The sequence below is a fragment of the Periplaneta americana genome, chromosome 1 (assembly GCF_040183065.1).
Source record: "Periplaneta americana isolate PAMFEO1 chromosome 1, P.americana_PAMFEO1_priV1, whole genome shotgun sequence".
Classification (NCBI taxonomy): Eukaryota; Metazoa; Arthropoda; class Insecta; order Blattodea; family Blattidae; genus Periplaneta; species Periplaneta americana.
In genome coordinates this window covers 29,994,599-30,013,789 of record NC_091117.1, presented here as the reverse complement: position 1 = coordinate 30,013,789, position 19,191 = coordinate 29,994,599, and the positions used below count along the sequence as shown (strand labels likewise).

Genomic DNA, 19,191 nt, shown 5'->3' with positions numbered 1-19,191 from the left:
GGAAAGTCGGGTAGTATCGGACATCGGGTAATATCGGACAGTGAGTTTCTTTCATCTACCACACGATGATAGTATTGTATTGACATGGTTACGTTTCTGTGATGTCGCATAGAGAAACGTAACCATGTCATTCAGGTACTACCATATGGTGGTAGATGAAAGAAACGCACTGTCCGATACTACCCGATGTCCGATACTACCCGACTCTCCCCTACATTATTATTATTATTATTATTATTATTATTATTATTATTATTATTATTATTATTATTATTTTTATTATTCGTGAAGATGATGTTTAGACTAATTTGGTTGTTGATTTCCAATTAGATTGCATAAATAAGCATGTAAATAGGTCTAAATAGACGAAAAAAACAAACAATTTTAGCATATAAATATTTATTCCAATTCCTCAATTTAAACAAATACAAATTAAGAAATTTACCCCGCATGACCAATTTAATTTATAAATTTTGAATTTTCGTATATTTAAAAATATTAACGTAGCTAAATATTGTTATTGTTAGGCCTATAGTTCTCATCATATTCATTGTCACTAATATTGTTACCCTTGTGCTAATTTAAAATCGGAAATCACCTTTCGTAACATAGGTGTTATTCTAGCTTGTAAAATTATCTTCCGAATTACACAGAACAAAAGCGAATCTGAGCTGTGATGTCACATGCCCACAGGCGTGCTGATGAAGTCACAGCAGAGATTCCAAAACACTCAAGGTGACCGTTTTACATTTTAAACGCTGCAAATGATCTCCTCCGAGAGGTTTTTACCTGTTGACTTATTTATCCGAGCGTGGCGCGCCAGTTGTACTGTTCCCTGATTGGCCCGACAAGTAGTTGCAGACCCGCCCGCTTGAGGCGTGGCCTGTCTCGCATCGGATTGGCCAACATCTCGCGTGGTGGAGGGGGAGAGTGACAGTGAATGAGGTGGGAGGCGTGGCCTAGGCGAGATGCGATAGCTGATCGCAGCTCTGCTATAACTTGTCACTCGAAGCCATATGTGAACGTGGGTGAGACGCAGCAGCTACGTCTTTTGTTACATCCTTCTTTTTTTTCCGTTACTTCGAAAACTGTTCCATCTTTTTTTTATTGTTGTTTGTTTTCTCTCTCTCTTATGATTATGATGTCTAACAGTAATTGTTTTAGTGAAGCGGTGTAACAAAGGTGAAGTTAAAAAATAAATAAATAAGTATTGGATATACGATAAACAAAAAGTGACGTGTTTTTTGTCGTGTGAATTAAGACGCAGTGCGTGTTGTAGGATTGGTTTATGCCCTGTGTAGCATTATTTTTATGTGTGTTAAAATATCTGACGGTGTAAAGTGTTGACAGCGGTTTGTAAGCACACATCAGAACAATTTAAAATATATTTAAACAGTCAAATGACTAATTATCTCTTCGAACTAACTTTTAACGGTAATTTATTCATAATTCACGTCCACTCTAAAGCTACAGACATGTATAAACGGTGTTACAGTGTAATTTTGATGCATGTTATGTGTGTAAAATCAGTAACATCGCTAGTCTTGAAGTGTATGAAATAATTTAAACCTTTCTGAGACATGAGCACGAGAAGTTGTACTCCATCAACATCTTCACCTTCTCCCACAATGGCGGAATCCTGCACCAGCAACAGAACTGCAGGAGCTCCCACGTTTCTCAAACACAAGATATCTTTCAGTGTAGACTCTCTTTTGTCGACGTGCAACAATTCTAGTAGACTGAACGGCAGTAAGGCATGTACAACGCCCAGCGCTAGTCCTAAAGAAAACATGGGCCAAACGAGACAGTTTTCAGGGGATGATCTGAGTAGAGAAGGTTTGGTGTATAGTAATAAAACATTATTTAAGAGTGATCAAAGTACTTTAACACAACCGTTGTCTCCTCTCGGGGTGTCACACCAGGACTCGAGGGAACGAGACGATGATAGTGATGCGTTGAGGTGTGCCGACGTGTGTAACGAGGACTTGGAGGACGAGGAACTGGAAGTGGATGACGAGGAGGACGAAAGGACGAGGCCCTCGGAGGACGAGCAGGGGTTGTACAACCGCCACGAGTACCTGCACTGTGCCGTGGAGGACTCGGGGGGCGCTCGGAGGTCGACCAGCCCGTCGGCTGAGAGGGACGACTGCAGCGTCACGGATACCGAGGAAGCCGTCGTCGCCGCGTCTCCGCCCGTCGTACCTAAGCCGCTGCCTCACCCCGGCGTCACGCTGGGCGGCCTGCACCAGCCCGCAGGGGCCGGAGGGCCCCCCTGCTGGGGGTTCCCGCACGGCCTGGCCACTCAGTTCGCCTGGATGCCGGTCTACCGCTCCGCTTCGCCCACCAGTAAGTATTACCACGTGCAGACATCGTTAGTTCTAACCTTGCAGCCAGCTACATTTAAATTGTGGAGTAAGGAATGATGTTGCGGAGATGCCACATAATTTTTCGTTGTAATTTAACACTTCATGCGCGTAACAATTCAGTTGTCTATTATGTCTAGAAAGATAGCCTATTATTCTTCTTCTTCTTCTTCACTTCATGGTATGGGCAATTGCCCGTTCCGGCTTCAAAGGTCGCTCCATCTTTTCATCGGTCGTCCCCGATATCTTCGTCCTTTTGGTTTATAATTTATTGCTTTCTTGGGAAGTCTGTAGTCGTCCATTCTGTCTACATGTAATTTCCAATCTTGTCTGTAATTGTCTATTTTATCAATAAGTGGGTATACTCCTAGTTCCTGCCTAATATCTTCATTTCTAATTCTATAATCTCGTGCATCCTTTAACTTTTCGCAAGAATCTCATCTCTGCCGCTTGTATTTTACTAACTTCAGGTTTTGTTGTAATCCAACTTTCACTTCCATATAAAAGAGTAGGGACTGCCATTACATTGTAGAATTTCATTTTTGTTTCCTTTCTGCTTTTATTCTTCAAAGTTCTATTAATTGTGCCACATACTGTCTGGAATGATTGTAATTTTATTTTTATATCATTATCCTTTTTGTAACTCACATCACATTCCAGGTACTTAAAATTTGTTACTTGTTCTACTACTTTATTATCTATTTCAATCTTAGATTTTACAGTATTTTTGCCTTGAAATGCCATTACTTTTGTTTTTGTATTTGACATGTTAAAGTTATGCTTCTGACATATTTTATTCAGTTCATATACTGCTTTTTGAAGTTTTATTTCAGTATCTTGTATTACAATCATATCATCGGCAAATACCAGAATATTAATTAGCCTATTCTTCTTTGTAAATATTTCCTTTAACTTTCATATACAGGAGAAACTGAAATAAAATAAAATCAATATTTATTCAAATTAAATTATACATTTTGTCTTCTCTATTGCACATAAAATTTATTTTTAAATTCCAAAGTGTATGATATTTCACTTAAATTATTTGTAACGGATAAGCTACTGAAATATAGAATTAACTTAGTATCAATTCACAGATACAGCCTATATTGTACTCATCTGTACTTCATATAATTCACAGTATTTGTTAAAGGAAAGGAGCTTATGTGTCAAAATTAACATTTTTTTTTTATTTTTAGCCTAAAAATACCCTACTGACTTCATTTGAGCAAAATTTCAAGGTCGTTAGGAAGAAAATAATTGCTTTTACGCCATTTTTAAATACGTGTGCTCGAACTTCTCCGTTGAATATCCGAAGTTTGTTCATTGTACATTTTTCAACATTAAATATTTAATATCTCAGACAATAACAGAGGTAATTGAATAAAATTTTCTGGGCATATTCTCACATTATACATGAATAATTTTGTAAGAGGCAATTGTCAAATCGCAAATTAAGACTAAGTTAAAAATGAATCCTATAGATTCAAAATCCCCTACATCCACTTTCACAAATTAAATGATTTTGACAGTAACCGGTAGCAAATAGAGGGAATTCTCAACCTAACAGTGAATTTTAACAAGCCTTTTGCTTCAAATTTTGTGGCTTTTTGAATTCAAACTATATTAGTCATTAGATTTCATTCTTAGCAAGCAATATATGGGCATAACATAATTCTGAACAAAAGGTCTTTAGGGGGTTTTGAATCTAGTGGATTCAAATAGACGTTCAATTTTTCTTTCTGTTCATAAAAATGCAAAATAAAAATAACTTAGGCTATAAAAATTTAAATTTCAAAAATCATCAAACAAAATTGATTAGCAGTCTTTTAGCTTGCATTTAAGACAAGATTTGTGATTCTGTGATGCTTTTGTGAGCAGATATATAGCCTAATTTTCTTTATTATACTGTATTTATTGCATTTTTTTAAATGTGTGTAACTGTACCATAACGGACTAATGTGATAATGTATTTAAAAGGCTTCATACATTGATATTAAACTAGTTAGGGAAATAGAGGCTCTACTTAAAATAATATAGGCTAAGAAAAGGGATTTCCTGTAGGACCTTTCATTTAAATACTGCATATGAATCCGGGACGTCCGAAGAAACGCTGCTGTGACCAGACACTTGAGGTGCAACAGACTAATAGCCTTAAACTTAGCTACAATAAAGAAAAAGAAGAAGTTTATTTATAGGCTTACAAACTTCAATATCTACGCCATATCATGTGTGTAGGATCTTTGGGTATAATCAGTAGGCGTGGACTATTGTTGACATTCTGCTTCTACTGTCATTTGTTGTAGTGTATGGCTTTCAGTCAGTTAATGATTCCAGTTTTATTCATGATTATAATATCTTAATAGTGATCAGGGCCGGATTTCTTTGTTATTAGCGATAAAAGCGAAATGTGACAGGGAGCTAGGCCCTTTACGAACAAGTGAGAACTTATAACAACTTTCTATCATAAATATGACCGATTTATGATAGTAAATTTGTCCCGAATTTTCGAGAAAAATGAGTGTTTCCGCGAAAAAAAAATCTTTCATTCCTGCGATAAAAGCAAAAAAGGGGGCAATTAAAAAATGTTTTCAAGAAACACAGTAGGGTCTATGCCTATATTAGTTTTGGGGATAGACTATTAGCTGCAAGAAAATAAGGAGACAAATTAGTATGTACTTGTGAATTCTTTTATTTCCTTTAATGACTTCGGGAACAATTAAATTATTGATGACTGGGATTTTGTATAAAAGTGAGTTAAGTAAAAATAAGACTGATTTACAAAGGGTAGGCTACACATTATTATTATTATTATTATTATTATTATTATTATTATTATTATTAGGTCTATTATAAACAGCTTCATTTTGTCATGAATAATACAAATACAATGCCATGTAGCTATAAGATTATTGCTAACATACAGTAAGTAAAATTGTGTAGGCCTACCTATATGTGTAGGATACTGCATGGAAAAAAGAAGTAATCGCAAATTTTTCTCGAAATTACTGTCACATTTTCGATCATTAGACTATGGTATTTTATTAATTTATTTGCAAAATTATTTTGCAAGAAGAATTTGACACATTTTCACCAAAACACCTATCCCTAATGGTGACTAAGACGTGATAAAGTATGGTATGTAAATTTCAAATTCGACATTTATCTTTGTGACTGAGAGAAATCATAAAATCCTCAGTCAGATTGGCCGGCTATGGGTTTGACCCATAACTTCTCGAATGAAAATTTAGTGGGTTACCACTGAGCCACTCAGTGCTTAATATTTTATTATTATTATTATTATTATTATTATTATTATTATTATTATTATTATTATTATTGTTACTTTTATTAAAATGTAACTTTTATAAATTTAACGAAGTATTATTAGCCATTCAGATAGCCTATATTTGCTCATTAGTGTATTTGACGTGTTTCACCCAAATGTGTTTGCGATATTTGCTAAATACTGTAGTAAAAGTAGGCCTAGTAGTTACATGAATGTGACTTATGACTCTACTCCCCACGTCTTACGCGTTTCGCTACTAACAAGATTTTTGACCACGTTCCCACGGGTAAATATAAAGTAGACCCTATCACAGTTGGAGTTGATAAAATTTCTAAGTAAACTGTGGAATCAAGATGAAATAAGCGGCTATGGAATGTATGAAAAATGAGATAAATTCATTATCTTAAGCCTAAAGTTATTTTCGGTAGCCTTTTGTAGAAAATAGCATTTGTGACATGTGTCCCCGTGGTATAATATATATATATATATATATATATATATATATTTAATATGATTGCTACTTCTTACAATCTGATGAATTCAGAGAAGGATTTGTAGGGTGTAACTCAGCCTACACGGAAAATTAATTCCCTTACGTAGATAGCAGTCTTAAGTAGCTATAACTTGAGAGCTTCGATCAGGCGTGAATGTTTCCCGCACCTGGGAAATGTCAGGTTATTATTTCTAGGAAGCAATAAAAATCAGTATAAGACCTTTCAAATAGGCCTAGTAAAATGTTACCTCTGGCACATTTCAACTATACTTGTACTGTATCTGCTTCAACGACAGGAATTGTTACCTGGCATTATCTGTTAACTGTCATACTTCGAGAGTAATGTGGCATTTCTTTGACTACCTGCAGTGCAAGAGAAGGCATTCATATGTGTAAAATTTAACTGAATATACCACAACGACATATCTTTATTCTTAAGATACAATATTTGGCTGAAATTACAAAAATAGGCCTATATCAGAAGCTGGGCCATATTAAGTAGCTTACATAATACAGCTCTATCTCGTGGCACAAAATGTAGACTATATAAGACCCTAATAAAACCAGTGTTGACCTATGCATCAGAGACGTGGCCTCTTAGCGAAAGGGATAAATTTAGATTGGCCTCATTCGAAAGGAAGATATTGCGAAGGATTTTTGGACCTGTAAGGGATGGTGAAACTTGGAGAATAAGATATAACAACGAATTATACCAGCTTTATGAGTCTCCCGATATAATAACATCCATTAAGATTGCTCGTCTGAGATGGGCAGGGCATGTTAAGAGAATGGATGAATGTGCAATACCTAGGAAGGTGATGGAACATGGGATTGCTGGAGGAAGAAGAGTTGGAAGGCCAAAGCTACGATGGATAGACTGTGTTATGGATGACATTAAGAGGCTTGGAGTGAAGAACTGGTGGACGGTGGCTGAAGATCGAGACCGATGGAGAAGAATTCTTAAGGAAGCCGAGGGCCGATCCGGGCTGTAGCGCTATGGATGATGATGATGATTGATGACATAATACAGCTAAAAGACACCGAAAATATAAATTCTACTTAGAATGTTGAGCAGATTGAGAAGCGTCATTTAAAGGGAGACCGGGGGAGCAATTGCCGTCCCTGAGTTTAAGATTAAAAAAAAATTAATAGCCGAGTAGTAATAAACAAATGTGGAAATTGTATTTTTTCTTTACAATTTTACAAACGCTTAAGAAATAAAAGAGAGCTAGTTAATGACTTTGTTCCAATGAAACCAAGGTGTTACTCTTTGCTATATTAGTGGTTGTAACATATTATAAATATGTTTTTTGTTGAATAAAATTAAAATTTATTTATTAATAAAAATGTGCGTGTTCATTTGCTGCCATCTGCGTCACAATAACAGTAAATGCACGTAAATTACGTATCTTAAAAGTAGGATAAGAAGTTAACAGTAGTCCTATGTATGGAAACAGAAAATGTATTGTTAAGGCGTTAAGTACAGCTTACAGCAGTAACATTTTGGAAATCATAAACGTTTTTTTTTTTTTCCTCCATTACTGTATCTTGTTCAATAATTAAAATTAGTACGTGTAAAACACTGTCCTTCTGTTAGGATGAAAAAAAAAATATTTTTACGATTTAAAAAATTATTTACTTTTTTTTTTTTTTTTTTTTTTTTTTTTCAAAATTCAGTTCACTGTTCGGTGATGGAGCGTTTCCCACATAACTCAAAAACTACCAAATATTATGTGATGAAATCTGTTGTGTGTATTTATGCATGTCATATCTACAAAATGATGCAAAGTCACTTCTCTCCCTTTGATAGATTGTCTGATAAAAATAAATTCATTTTAAAAATGATTAAATATCAGTATTTTCTTCTAATGCAAAATAAAAAAATATTATTTATTAAGGAATGTAGTTGAAAGAGCATGATATTGTACACATAAAGGAGCAATAAGATAAAAGGGAGAGAATATGAAAAAGTTACAAAGTTTACGAGTTATGAGGAAACGCTTCATCACTGCACAGTGAATGCCACCGTTTTGAATTTTGAAAAAAATGTATAATTATAAATATTTTCTAACCGTAAAAATATTTTTATCATATAGCACAAGGACAGTGTTTCACACATACCAATTTTCATTATTGTACAAGGTACAGTAATGAAGGAAAAAAATGTTGAATATTTCCGAAAATTTTACTGCTGTAAGGTGTACCTAACCCCTTAAGTGTGATAAACTTGACCATAAATAGAAATAAACAAATAAATAAATAAATAAATAAATAAACAAACAAATAAATAAATAAAATAAAGCATAATATCGACCCTATTTGTGAATTAAAGTAGGCAAACAGATATATTTCAGAAATGCATAATAAATAATTAACTTTAAAACCATGTTCAGTGCATTTCATATCATGGTCTAAATTATTTTATTTTATGGTCAAGTTTGCCCCAGTTTACGGTATGGACAATAGTTCATTTCAGAGGAATTGGGGAGGGAGTAACGTCACACAATATCTCTATATGGTCTTTCCTAAAAAATATTGTCCCCAAGCAAAAATCGAAATGAAGTCTCAGAGCAGACTCCTAAACACATTTCCAATATATTTTATTAATTTTGTAAACAATATTCCGAAGTCAGACTTACTTACTTATCACCTACTTACAAATGGCTTTAAGGAACCCGGAGGTTCATCGCCGCCCTCACATAAGCCCGCCATCGGTCCCTATCCTGAGCAAGATTAATCCAGTCCCTACCATCATATCCCACGTCCCTCAAATTTATTTTAATATTATCTTCCCATTTACGTCTTGGTTCCCCGAAGGTATTTTCTCCTCAGGTCTTCCGATTAACACTCTATATGCATTTCTGGATTCACTCATACGTGCTACATGCCCTGCCCATCTCAAACGTCTGGATTTAATGTTCCTAATTAAGTTTGGTGAAAAATACAATGCATACAGTTATGCGTTATGTAACTTTCTCCATTCTCCTCTAAATTCATCCCTCTTAGCCCCAAATATTTTCCTAAACACCTTATTCTCTAACCTCTGTTCCTCTCTCAAAGTGAGAATCCAAGTTTCACAACCATACAGAACAACCGATAATAGTCCTAACTGTTTTATAAATTCTTTAAGCTTCTTTGAAGCACACTGGGTGATAAAATCTTCTCAACAGAAAAATTGCAGGCATTTCCCATATTTACTCTGCGTTTAATTTCTCTCGAGCGTCATTTAAATTTGTTACTATTGCTCCAAGGTACTTCAGTTTTTCTATCTTTTCAAAAGATAAATCTCCAATATTTATATTTTCATTTCGTACTATGTTCTGGTCACAAGACATAATCATATACTTTGTCTTTTCGGGGTTTACTTCCAAACCTATCTCCTTATTTGCTTCAAGTAAAAATCCGTGCTTTCTCTAATCGTTTCTGGATTTTCTCCCAACATATTTACGTCATCCGCATAACTGAACGCAGACATTCATAGTCTATTAATACAAGCGCTGTTTACCACAAGTTCGTTATTTCGATTCTCAACAGATTCGTTTTTACTTACAAAACAGTAGGCTACATTTTTCACCCTGGATTTAAGTTTGCATCAGAAGGAAGCAGTCTGAATCCTAAATATAACAGAACTTACAGGAATTGCAGTTTTAGCGAGTAATATTAGCTAAATCTTACGTTGCATTGTATAATAATTTCATTGAAATTTATTACACAAATAGATAGCTTCCAGTATTGGTCGCAGGTTGTTGTTAAATCTGTTAATAACAGTTGAGCAGAGCTCTTATAATGCCACCTGGCACATGTCTGAGTTGGGGATTCTAGTCGCTAACAAGGGTTCTCAGCAATTACCGCACTTCGGGGGCGTGTCAGGCAGCATGACTGATTCTGACTTCAATATTTTTGTGTGTATTAGAGATAGACTTATTTCCTCTATCTTATGAAATATCACTTAAACCTAATTTACACAACATTCAACGTCTTAATACTCAAAAAGATTGTATTATATTATATTACACTATTTGTATTGTATTGTATTGTATTGTATTGTATTGTATTGTATTGTATTGTATTGTATTGTATTGTATTAGTTATTGGATTACTGATTGGGGCTAGAGGGACCATCACAAAAAGATTCGCGCGTTTTTGCAAGCAGTTTGATCTAGACAAACTCTTGTCACTGAAGTATCTCTGTCTGCAGTGAAGGGATCTATAAAAATTCTACACTTAAATAGATTGATCTCTTTCCTATGGCGATCTGCTCACTTAAGTTGGGTCTTGCAACTAGTGCTAAATAGGCGACTGTGATCACTGACAGCAAATAGATACTAGGAACTTTTATGTTTCTTCTGGAATTAATGATGTTTTGTTTAGTCGTTTTCAATTATTTATAATTGTGTTATTTATTTGTCTTTTCCTACTCCATTATTTTTTTCATTATAATTATTTACCTACCATTTACTAAAACAAAAAAAAAACAATTTTATGGTAAGCTTTGTTTTCTAGGCAGCCTTCACTTCGAGGAAGCTGAATAAAATTTATTCAAAATAATTATATTATGTTATGTTATGTTATGTTATGTTATGTTATGTTATGTTATATTATATTATATTATATTATATTATATTATATTATATTATATTATATTATATTATATTATATTATATTATATTATATTATATTATATTGTATTGTATCGTATCGTATCGTATCGTATCATATTTTATGTCATATCATATCATATCATATCATATCATATCATATCATATCATATCATATCATATCATATCATATCAAGTCATGTCATATATATCATAACATACCATATATTGTATTATATTATATTATATTATATTATATTATATTATATTATATTATATTATATTATATTATATTATATGCCTACTGCATTTAATTATTCTATGTTAGAAAGAGCGGGTGAAGAAAGAATAATGCTGAAACTGATCAGAAAGAGAAAAATAAAATTCGCTGGGTAATTGGATAAGAAGAAACTGCCTACTGAAGGATGCACTGGAAGGAATGATGAACGAAGAAAGTTTTCAGGGCAGAAGAAGCTATCAGATGACAGACAACATTAAGATAATTATATGGATTGTATGCGGAGACGAAGAGGACGGTGGAAAAGGGGGAAGTTTAGAGAATGCTGGTTTTGTAGTGAAGGACATTGGGTACAAAACTATGAATGAATGAATGAATATTTCATTAAGCAAATTGTTGTTAAGTTGACTGTCTGAAGACGGATTGAAACGTCACAGCTGACAACAAAAAGTCATCATGAGGCAACTAAGCCAGAAGATAATGGAGTAAGACGGCCAGTTCCTTTTCTCCTTCATTGCAGGTTTCACTAATCAGTGTTTCAGCCTATATTTTGTATTCTTATTATTTATAGTGTATTTTTTATTGTGTCTTGTGAGTTATTGAATGCATTCTCAAAATAATTTCTATTAAACATTCTATTCACGAATTTTGTTGTGAAAGGAAGAATTTCTGCAGTTCAAAATTATTAATGTAAACGTCAAAAGGACCTCATCAAGTGTTATATCTCAAGTATAAATACTTCAGCTGAATACGAGTAAAAGTGAATGTTATTTTAATCCAAAAGAATTCCTTTCAGATTTGACTTAATGCTGAAAATAAACCCTTTCTTAACGTGCCAAACTTGTTAGTCTTCAATCGTGTGCATTCCAGCCTTCCCTTTTGTAAACTAACCAATTCTTTGTTCACTGTAGTTTATATCACCAGCAACACTCATCATCCACGAACGTTAGACCAGGTGGTCCTTTTCGTTGGTCGGATTAATGTCGTCTGTCAAATGTTTCAGAAATCTCCCTCGAGACCGGTACTCCAAAATTTGTAATAATCTAGGCCTACATTCATTCATTCTTGTGACATGTTGAGTCCAATTACTTTATATAGTCATTCGTTTTGTCCAGAATGGGTTTACTTCTAATATTTTACTTCTTATTTCGCATTCCGATTTTTCATTCTGCCACTAAAAGCTTGTCTTTCTATTCTTCTGTAAGCTTGAAGCTTAAATGACTACAATATTTCGTATTTGAATTAGCCTATTTTGCTTGCGACTGGTCAAATTTCAGAGACTGCTATTAGAACGGCCGGGCTACATTTTAGTCAATTATAACCCTTGTTCAATAAATTCTGAATGATATCTTCCGTCACTTGTTTTTATGTTTACGACGTTACAGGTTACTTTGCCGAGCCTAACCTAACCAAAGAGAGACGATATTTTTATAGATTTAATAATTTGTGATATTTACGAATGCTGGGTTTCGTACTTGGTATTTATTTCTTTTTAAATTATGTCCGTTTTTTAGAATATGTATTATTTTGTCACGTGAACAAGAAAATACTGAATTTCCTGTTAAACATTCTCAGAAGATATAGTCGAGAAAATTGCTCGAATTGTGCCCAATTGGCCAGAAATTAATTCATGCAATAATCAATATCATAGCGATACTGCTCTGGAACTAAAACTCCTGTGCGGAAGTAAGTTTCAAAAATAAATTTGTAACGTTGCAACATTTATTTCGCCCTTAAGCAATATTAAAAAAAAAAATTAAACGATAATATAAATAGCATTTATGCTCGACCATGCCGAAATGTAGTAATTATACACCTGGTAGCAGACCTTTAATGCATGTCATTAAAGTACACCTACTCATTAAAGGTCAGGTCTTTCAGCCAATGACGACTCAGGTTACAACTGTTCAGCCAATGGCAGGTCAGCTTTCTACCGTTATAAAACCGCAAGTATAGATTATTCTCGGATATGCAATCGAAAGAGAATTAGCGAAAAGTCACGGAGGCTGGAAATCCAATACTGTCGCAGAAGGTTATGTTCTGTTACTATAATAATTAGCGTTAATTGTAAATAATATTCAAATAAATTCAATTTGTCATCTCGTTTTTCAATGTCTAATTTAATTTCAGTGTTATCTCTGTAGGTTCTTATGGCCTAGCAAGGTCAATGTGAACATCTGTTCCTCGGAAAAAATCAATACTTTCGCGTCTGCGCACATCTCACAACATTGGCCAAGGTCAGATACAAAGAAAATTAATAAAATCAAGTTAGAAATATGGTCGAGCATAAAAAGTTGTATGAAACTCGCCTATAAAACTTAATGGTAATTAAGAAGCTCGTATTAAAAATTATGAAACGAGCGCAAGCGAGTTTCATAAATATCCATACTCGCTTCTTAATTACTAGACTTCGTTGAATTGCCACACGCAGCATGCAATCAGGTTGCCGATGTACGGTAGTATAGAGGAGGTGAGCGACCGTCCGGTCTCGTAGTATAAGCAGTTCATGTTAAGAGTTGTGACCGATCCAAATAGATAGAGCAGCTATAGCTAATGTATACCTAAGTAAGCACTTGTTTTTGCATTACTGTGGTTGGAATAGTCAAAGCTTAACATTTGTTCAGTGCAGACAAGAATTCAATCAAACATAATACAATGAGAGTGTTGCTGTTCCAAATAATTGCCCCTGGAATACCCTTACCCCCGCAGCCAGTCTTGACCCGTTGGGGAACGTGGTTGGATGTGGTTAATTATTATGCAGAACATTACGGCAAAATAATTGAGGTAATTGATGCATTGGATAGCACAGACAGTTCCGCTGTTGCAGCTGTAAAGTCATTGCCTTCTGAACAGCTATTGGAAGATATTCTGTTCATTGATTCTAATTTTAAAATCGTGTCCAAAAGTATCATCCTGTTAGAATCGCCTAAAGTACAACTCTCAGAAACCCTTGATAATTATAGTGGATAAAGTATCACAAACCGTTATCCAAAATAACAATTCACTAATTTCAGAAAAAGTGAAATGTAAGTTGAGAAACACTATTGCTAAAAATTCTGTCTATTAACAACTTCGTATTATAAATGATGTACCATCAGGTCATGACAAGACACCTGAAGTTGGTGTACTAAAAAGTAGTGACTTTCTGTTCTTCACATATGTATGTATTACATCGTGTGATGTTGAACGTACATTTTCCCAAAGTAAAAACTGTTTAAGTGACCATCGGGGGAGGTTACTTTGCAGTCGCTCAAAATGTACGTAACTCTTCACTGCAATGCACTTATTCAAGGATGATGTGAGTATCTTACATGAAATTTTAAGAGTTAATATATCTCACTATAAAATAATTGTGTATTTACATGTTTAGACATATCCTACTTCAATGATCATTCATTATATTTCTTGAATGCAGATACAGGTTTTATTGTAACCGCAGTATACTGCTCAGTGTTTACATCAGAGGCATACTCCATCCTTTGCACGTCCTATTCTCATACAATCTATACTGCGTAAACTTTGCGATTCTCGTGGCAATTCCACGAAGTCTATTAATTACCTTCATTATAGGCTCGTTGCATAATGTACTATTATATCTCAATTTTAAAACACGTCTGCATTCAACTGTTGACAAAATAAAATAACAATAGGTCTACCCACCTATGTCAACAACAGATATGGCCTACTGTACATCTTTTATCTATGCCTTCGGGATTAAACTTGCCCCGTGATGATGATTTCATGGATATATGAATGGTTTAATTTCAAAACCTGCTATTTTGCTCAAAAGGCGATTTTGACTCAATAACATAATTTACATAGGGTAAAGATTGATAATATTGTGACAGTTCTTTTTGAGAATTTATTACAATTTTACTGAGCGACAGAAAGATCGATTTTTGTGTCAACGTATTAAGGGAATGTTCGTGGAAAAGTTGCTGCACAAAACCAGTTCTTCTCTCGCTCAGTAAATTGTAATAGATTTTTAAAAAGAACTATCACAATATTACTCGTATCACAGTATTACCAACCTTTACCCTATAGACCTATCTTAAACTGTGAATCCAATGGTAAAGTTACAGGCTATTTTTTGGCAATTTCTGCTATTTGTCACTGAAAATGATATTTAAATGTACGATTATTTTTTTCAAACCTTCTATTTTACGTTTTTCAGGCCAAGATCTACTATCTTACATTTTTATTGAAAAACTATGAAGTATTCTAGTACATTAAGTAGGCCTACATCAGGGGCGGCTTTTGGGGTAGTGCCAGTGTGCCATGGCACCACCAATGAAAGAAACAAAAATAATATCCTGAAAAGCAGTTGTAATAGTTTATACATTTTATTCGTATTTCATTTGAACGAGCGCGCGCACATATCCGGACGCACTCTCGCAGCGTTTTTCCGAACGTTGGAGCCACTTCGCTGAGGCACTACCTGCGTCCATATAACACTGTACAAAAGGCTTCTGCTTCTAGTTTATATGCGTTTCTTATGGCAGACTTTGAGCCGAATTCAATTTGACTCAGTAGTTAATATTCGTTTCTTATGGCAGACTTTGAGCCGAATTCAATTTGACTCAGTAGTTAATATTCCGCCCGCTAGAGCGCAGTAATGCAGAAATTTCGCTAGATGGTAGGGTTATGGCAGACGTTATTTGTCTATGAGTTAGAGTTCCGCGCCGAATGTTAATGTAATGTTGTCAATTCAAAACTAATGCACATAACTTGGATTTGAATGTGTAAATTATGATCCATTTAGCTATATTGAACGCAGAGATAGTCATGGTTTCATATTATGTAAAACTGTTTGTTAATGTTGTGTAATATTTGTTTTATTTTGAGGCAACTAAATATCGCTACACTGTTGCTATAGTATTGATGCTTCTGTTAACGATACATGAGATCTGTGCAGGACATGAACATGTGTTATTCAGGCCGCTGCCTTGGATTCATCGGCCTGTTAATTAAAGTGCAAACGTGTTTGTTTATTATCTATGCCTTTGTTTATCTCGTATGTTTTCGCCAGTAATTTTACTAGTTATAAAAGTTATTTGTATTTGACTAACAATACTGTGAAAGTTTTGATTATCTGTATCTGTAAATTTCGTTATTAGTTTCGGAAATGTTATTGTAACTGTTACTAGATACATTATTAACTGTACACCTGGTAAAATAGCTGGTTTAATTAATGTGTTTTATTTAATATAATGCAAATGTGAACTGCGATTATTAATTTCATTAGGGTAATTTGCGTACAACTTTTTTCATTTTTGGCACCACCACCAGAATGTCTCACCGGCCGCCACTGGCCTACATGGAATGATATAAAATATAATTTAGATAAGAATAAACACGTATTAAAAAATTGGCTGATTTATTTTAAAGCGCCTTCCTGTAAAAATAACTGAACGTGAAATAGCATGTTTTGGAAACAAACCACTCATGTAGAAACAAGTGTAGAAAGCTTCCATTTAGAATTTAGCATAGAATGTTTTAACGTTATGGGCCTGTCCTGGAGTCTAATTTTAAAACACATAGGCCCCTAAATACAAACTTATAATAATTATATATATAAATTAAAGAGTAAACAAAGAGCTCCCCAGTGAATAGGGATTATAAAGAATGGACACTGAGCAAAATTTCCTGTGTTTTGTTTCTCTGTGCGCCAGCGTATAGTTCCACTTTCAAGCGCTAGAGGTTAGTGTAATCGAGCATACGCTAAGATAATAATTCAGTATAGAGTTAAGACACAGGATCCAAACATCGCCTACCTTATTGCATAATCCAGTAACGCTTTGCTTCAAATAAATTCAAGTTAACGGCTTTTCCTTATTTCTCAGTGACAAACTAGTTGTAATAATAATATTTTATATTTCAGATATAATAAATTATATTATAAAATAATATAATATGTTATAAAATGAAGTATCGAATTCGTTTAATATTTGTATATAACATAATATAGGTATATGGTTTTACTTCTCGTAAGAGTTTTGTTTTTCCATTTTCAGCGCTATCAAATCATTACATATTTTAATTGTTGTTGGGGTCAACGTCTCAACTCTCATTATAAAGGAATTCTAGAGTCTAGACATTACAGTTAATGACGGATTTATTATTTTATGGATCCAATTTATTTTATTTCAGTACATAATGTACCTAGATGTATTAATTATATGTGTTATATTTCCGCTGTGTCGACTGCTAGCTGGTGTGATGTCAGCGCCAACTCTAGGGAGAAAGCAGAATCTCACGCTCTAGCTGGCTTGAAGGTCATTGAAATCAGTCTGGCTACATCAAAGGTACCGACGCGAAGTGTCCATTCTTTATAATCCCCATTCGCTGAGCTCCCTATCTAGGTACAGTAATTCATAATTAATGTTTTAAATATTGTTACGTGTTTACTGCAAACATGCAACAATTTTCGCTAACTCCCAATTTTCAATCGATTGCCAAGTCCAAAGTTCAAGAGTTGGATCGGTATATATTTCGAGTGAAATGCGTAAGTAAACACGAGCTTCTCAAATCCATATTCAGATTTTAGATAACTTTTATGATTTAAGAGTTTTGGTAAGATTTGTTATTAAAGCTTCATTATATTAAAGAAGACTGTTGCGTAGTCCGCTGTGACGTCATCTATAGCTAAGTTATCATGTCGGCTCGAAACAAACGTGTCGGACAGACCTACATACGCAAGTATACAGTAAAATTTAATACAATTTTAAACATGGATGGCTATACAAATAGAGAATGGCAACTTGATAACCGAGATTCCCGTGTTAATTTTAATATAACTTATATTTTTTAAAATCATTTGCAGTTATAAAATTTCACGATTCATGCATCTATACAAGTAATGCTTTGCTCTTATGATTAAATGTTTCATTCTTCGGATCTTCACATGATGCCAATAACAATACCCAGCTATTAGTATGCACTAACTTGTTCTCAACGTCGGGGTTGTTTACTTGTTAGACATTTTGTTTCATTCTTGAATATTGTCATGTTACATTGTTTTGCTATTCTCACAACTGCATGCAACAAGCGTTGTGAAACTATCATCTTTCGGTATCAGCACTGAAAATTGTCAGCAAAAACGAAAACAAACTTCATCCTAACTTCCAATAAAATTCTACTACAGCTTAATCACCATCATCATCATAATGTTTCTTCTTTTCCTTTTCTTTCTTATTCTTCTTCTTATTCATCGTAATCTTTCTCTTCAACATTTTATGGCTTCGATTAAGTCTATTTCTTTTTAATAGGCTATTGTGTCTCACCAGACTTTTTCTGGTCGTTTCATTTCTTATCTTTCTATTAGTTTGTAGTAAAAGTCAGGCTAGATAGATTTCTCGATCATTTCTCTTGTGGCGTTCGTTGAGTTATTACGGAATTTGTTCAATATTTCCTCTATTATTTTACTTTTAACCATTTTCTTTTTCTTAGGCTCTTAGCCTCTTACTATCAAGGGCCCGTTTCAAAATGTTAACAGATTACAAATTAACAATTTAAAAATCACAAGTAAAAGACTACAAATGCTTGTAGACTCTTGTTTCACAATATTATCTTATTAATTTTTCTTTCTGTCTTAAATTAACATTCTACCATTGTTCCATTATTGTCATGTAATCATCTCGTCACCTATAAATAGCTGAATATTTAAATAAAGGAATATACACTCGGAACGAAATTAGAAAAAATATTTCACAACATTAAGAGGACGGTATTTTTTTGGTGAAAAATGAGTAAATTAAAAGAAAATTTCTTTAAAATACTCTGTGATATGTATAACATTTTGCGGGTATTTGTGACTTTATCGAATGTTGAGACGCCATTTTTAAACTTCCTGCGCTCTGAATTTTTAAATCACACGCCCTCTTTGATTCTTGTTTTCGGAACTTCATTTATTTTTCCAAAAAAATCTTTAAAATACTCTGTGATATATCTGGAATACATTGTATAACGTTTTGTGGGTATATGTGCCCTTATCGGATGTTGAGACGCCATTTTTAAACTTCCTGCGCTCTGGATTTTTAAATCACACCGCCCTTTGATGATATTTATTGTTTTCGAAACTTCATTTTTTTGCTACATTGCCAGACAAAAATCGATATAATTACTGAACTATTAAAGATACATGCATGGAATTTAGAACACAAATTCTCTAGAGTAACTTACTGTATCTCTGTAACAAAATTTTGTTACTT

General features: G+C 34.0%; 1 protein-coding gene and 1 long non-coding RNA gene across 2 annotated transcripts in view; one reads left to right on the top strand and one right to left on the bottom strand.

Moving 5' to 3' along the window:
• Nucleotides 1-19,191, bottom strand: part of LOC138708976 (uncharacterized) — a 657,561-nt gene that overhangs the window by 161,378 nt on the left and 476,992 nt on the right. The window lies entirely within an intron of this gene.
• The window catches only part of LOC138694391 (homeobox protein MSX-1-like), an 86,506-nt gene continuing 68,332 nt past the window's right edge, over nucleotides 1,018-19,191 (top strand). The window contains exon 1 of the mRNA XM_069818083.1: nucleotides 1,018-2,346. Within this exon, the coding sequence (XP_069674184.1) occupies nucleotides 1,581-2,346 (766 nt within the window). The 5' untranslated portion in view covers nucleotides 1,018-1,580. The remainder of the gene's footprint in view (nucleotides 2,347-19,191) is intronic.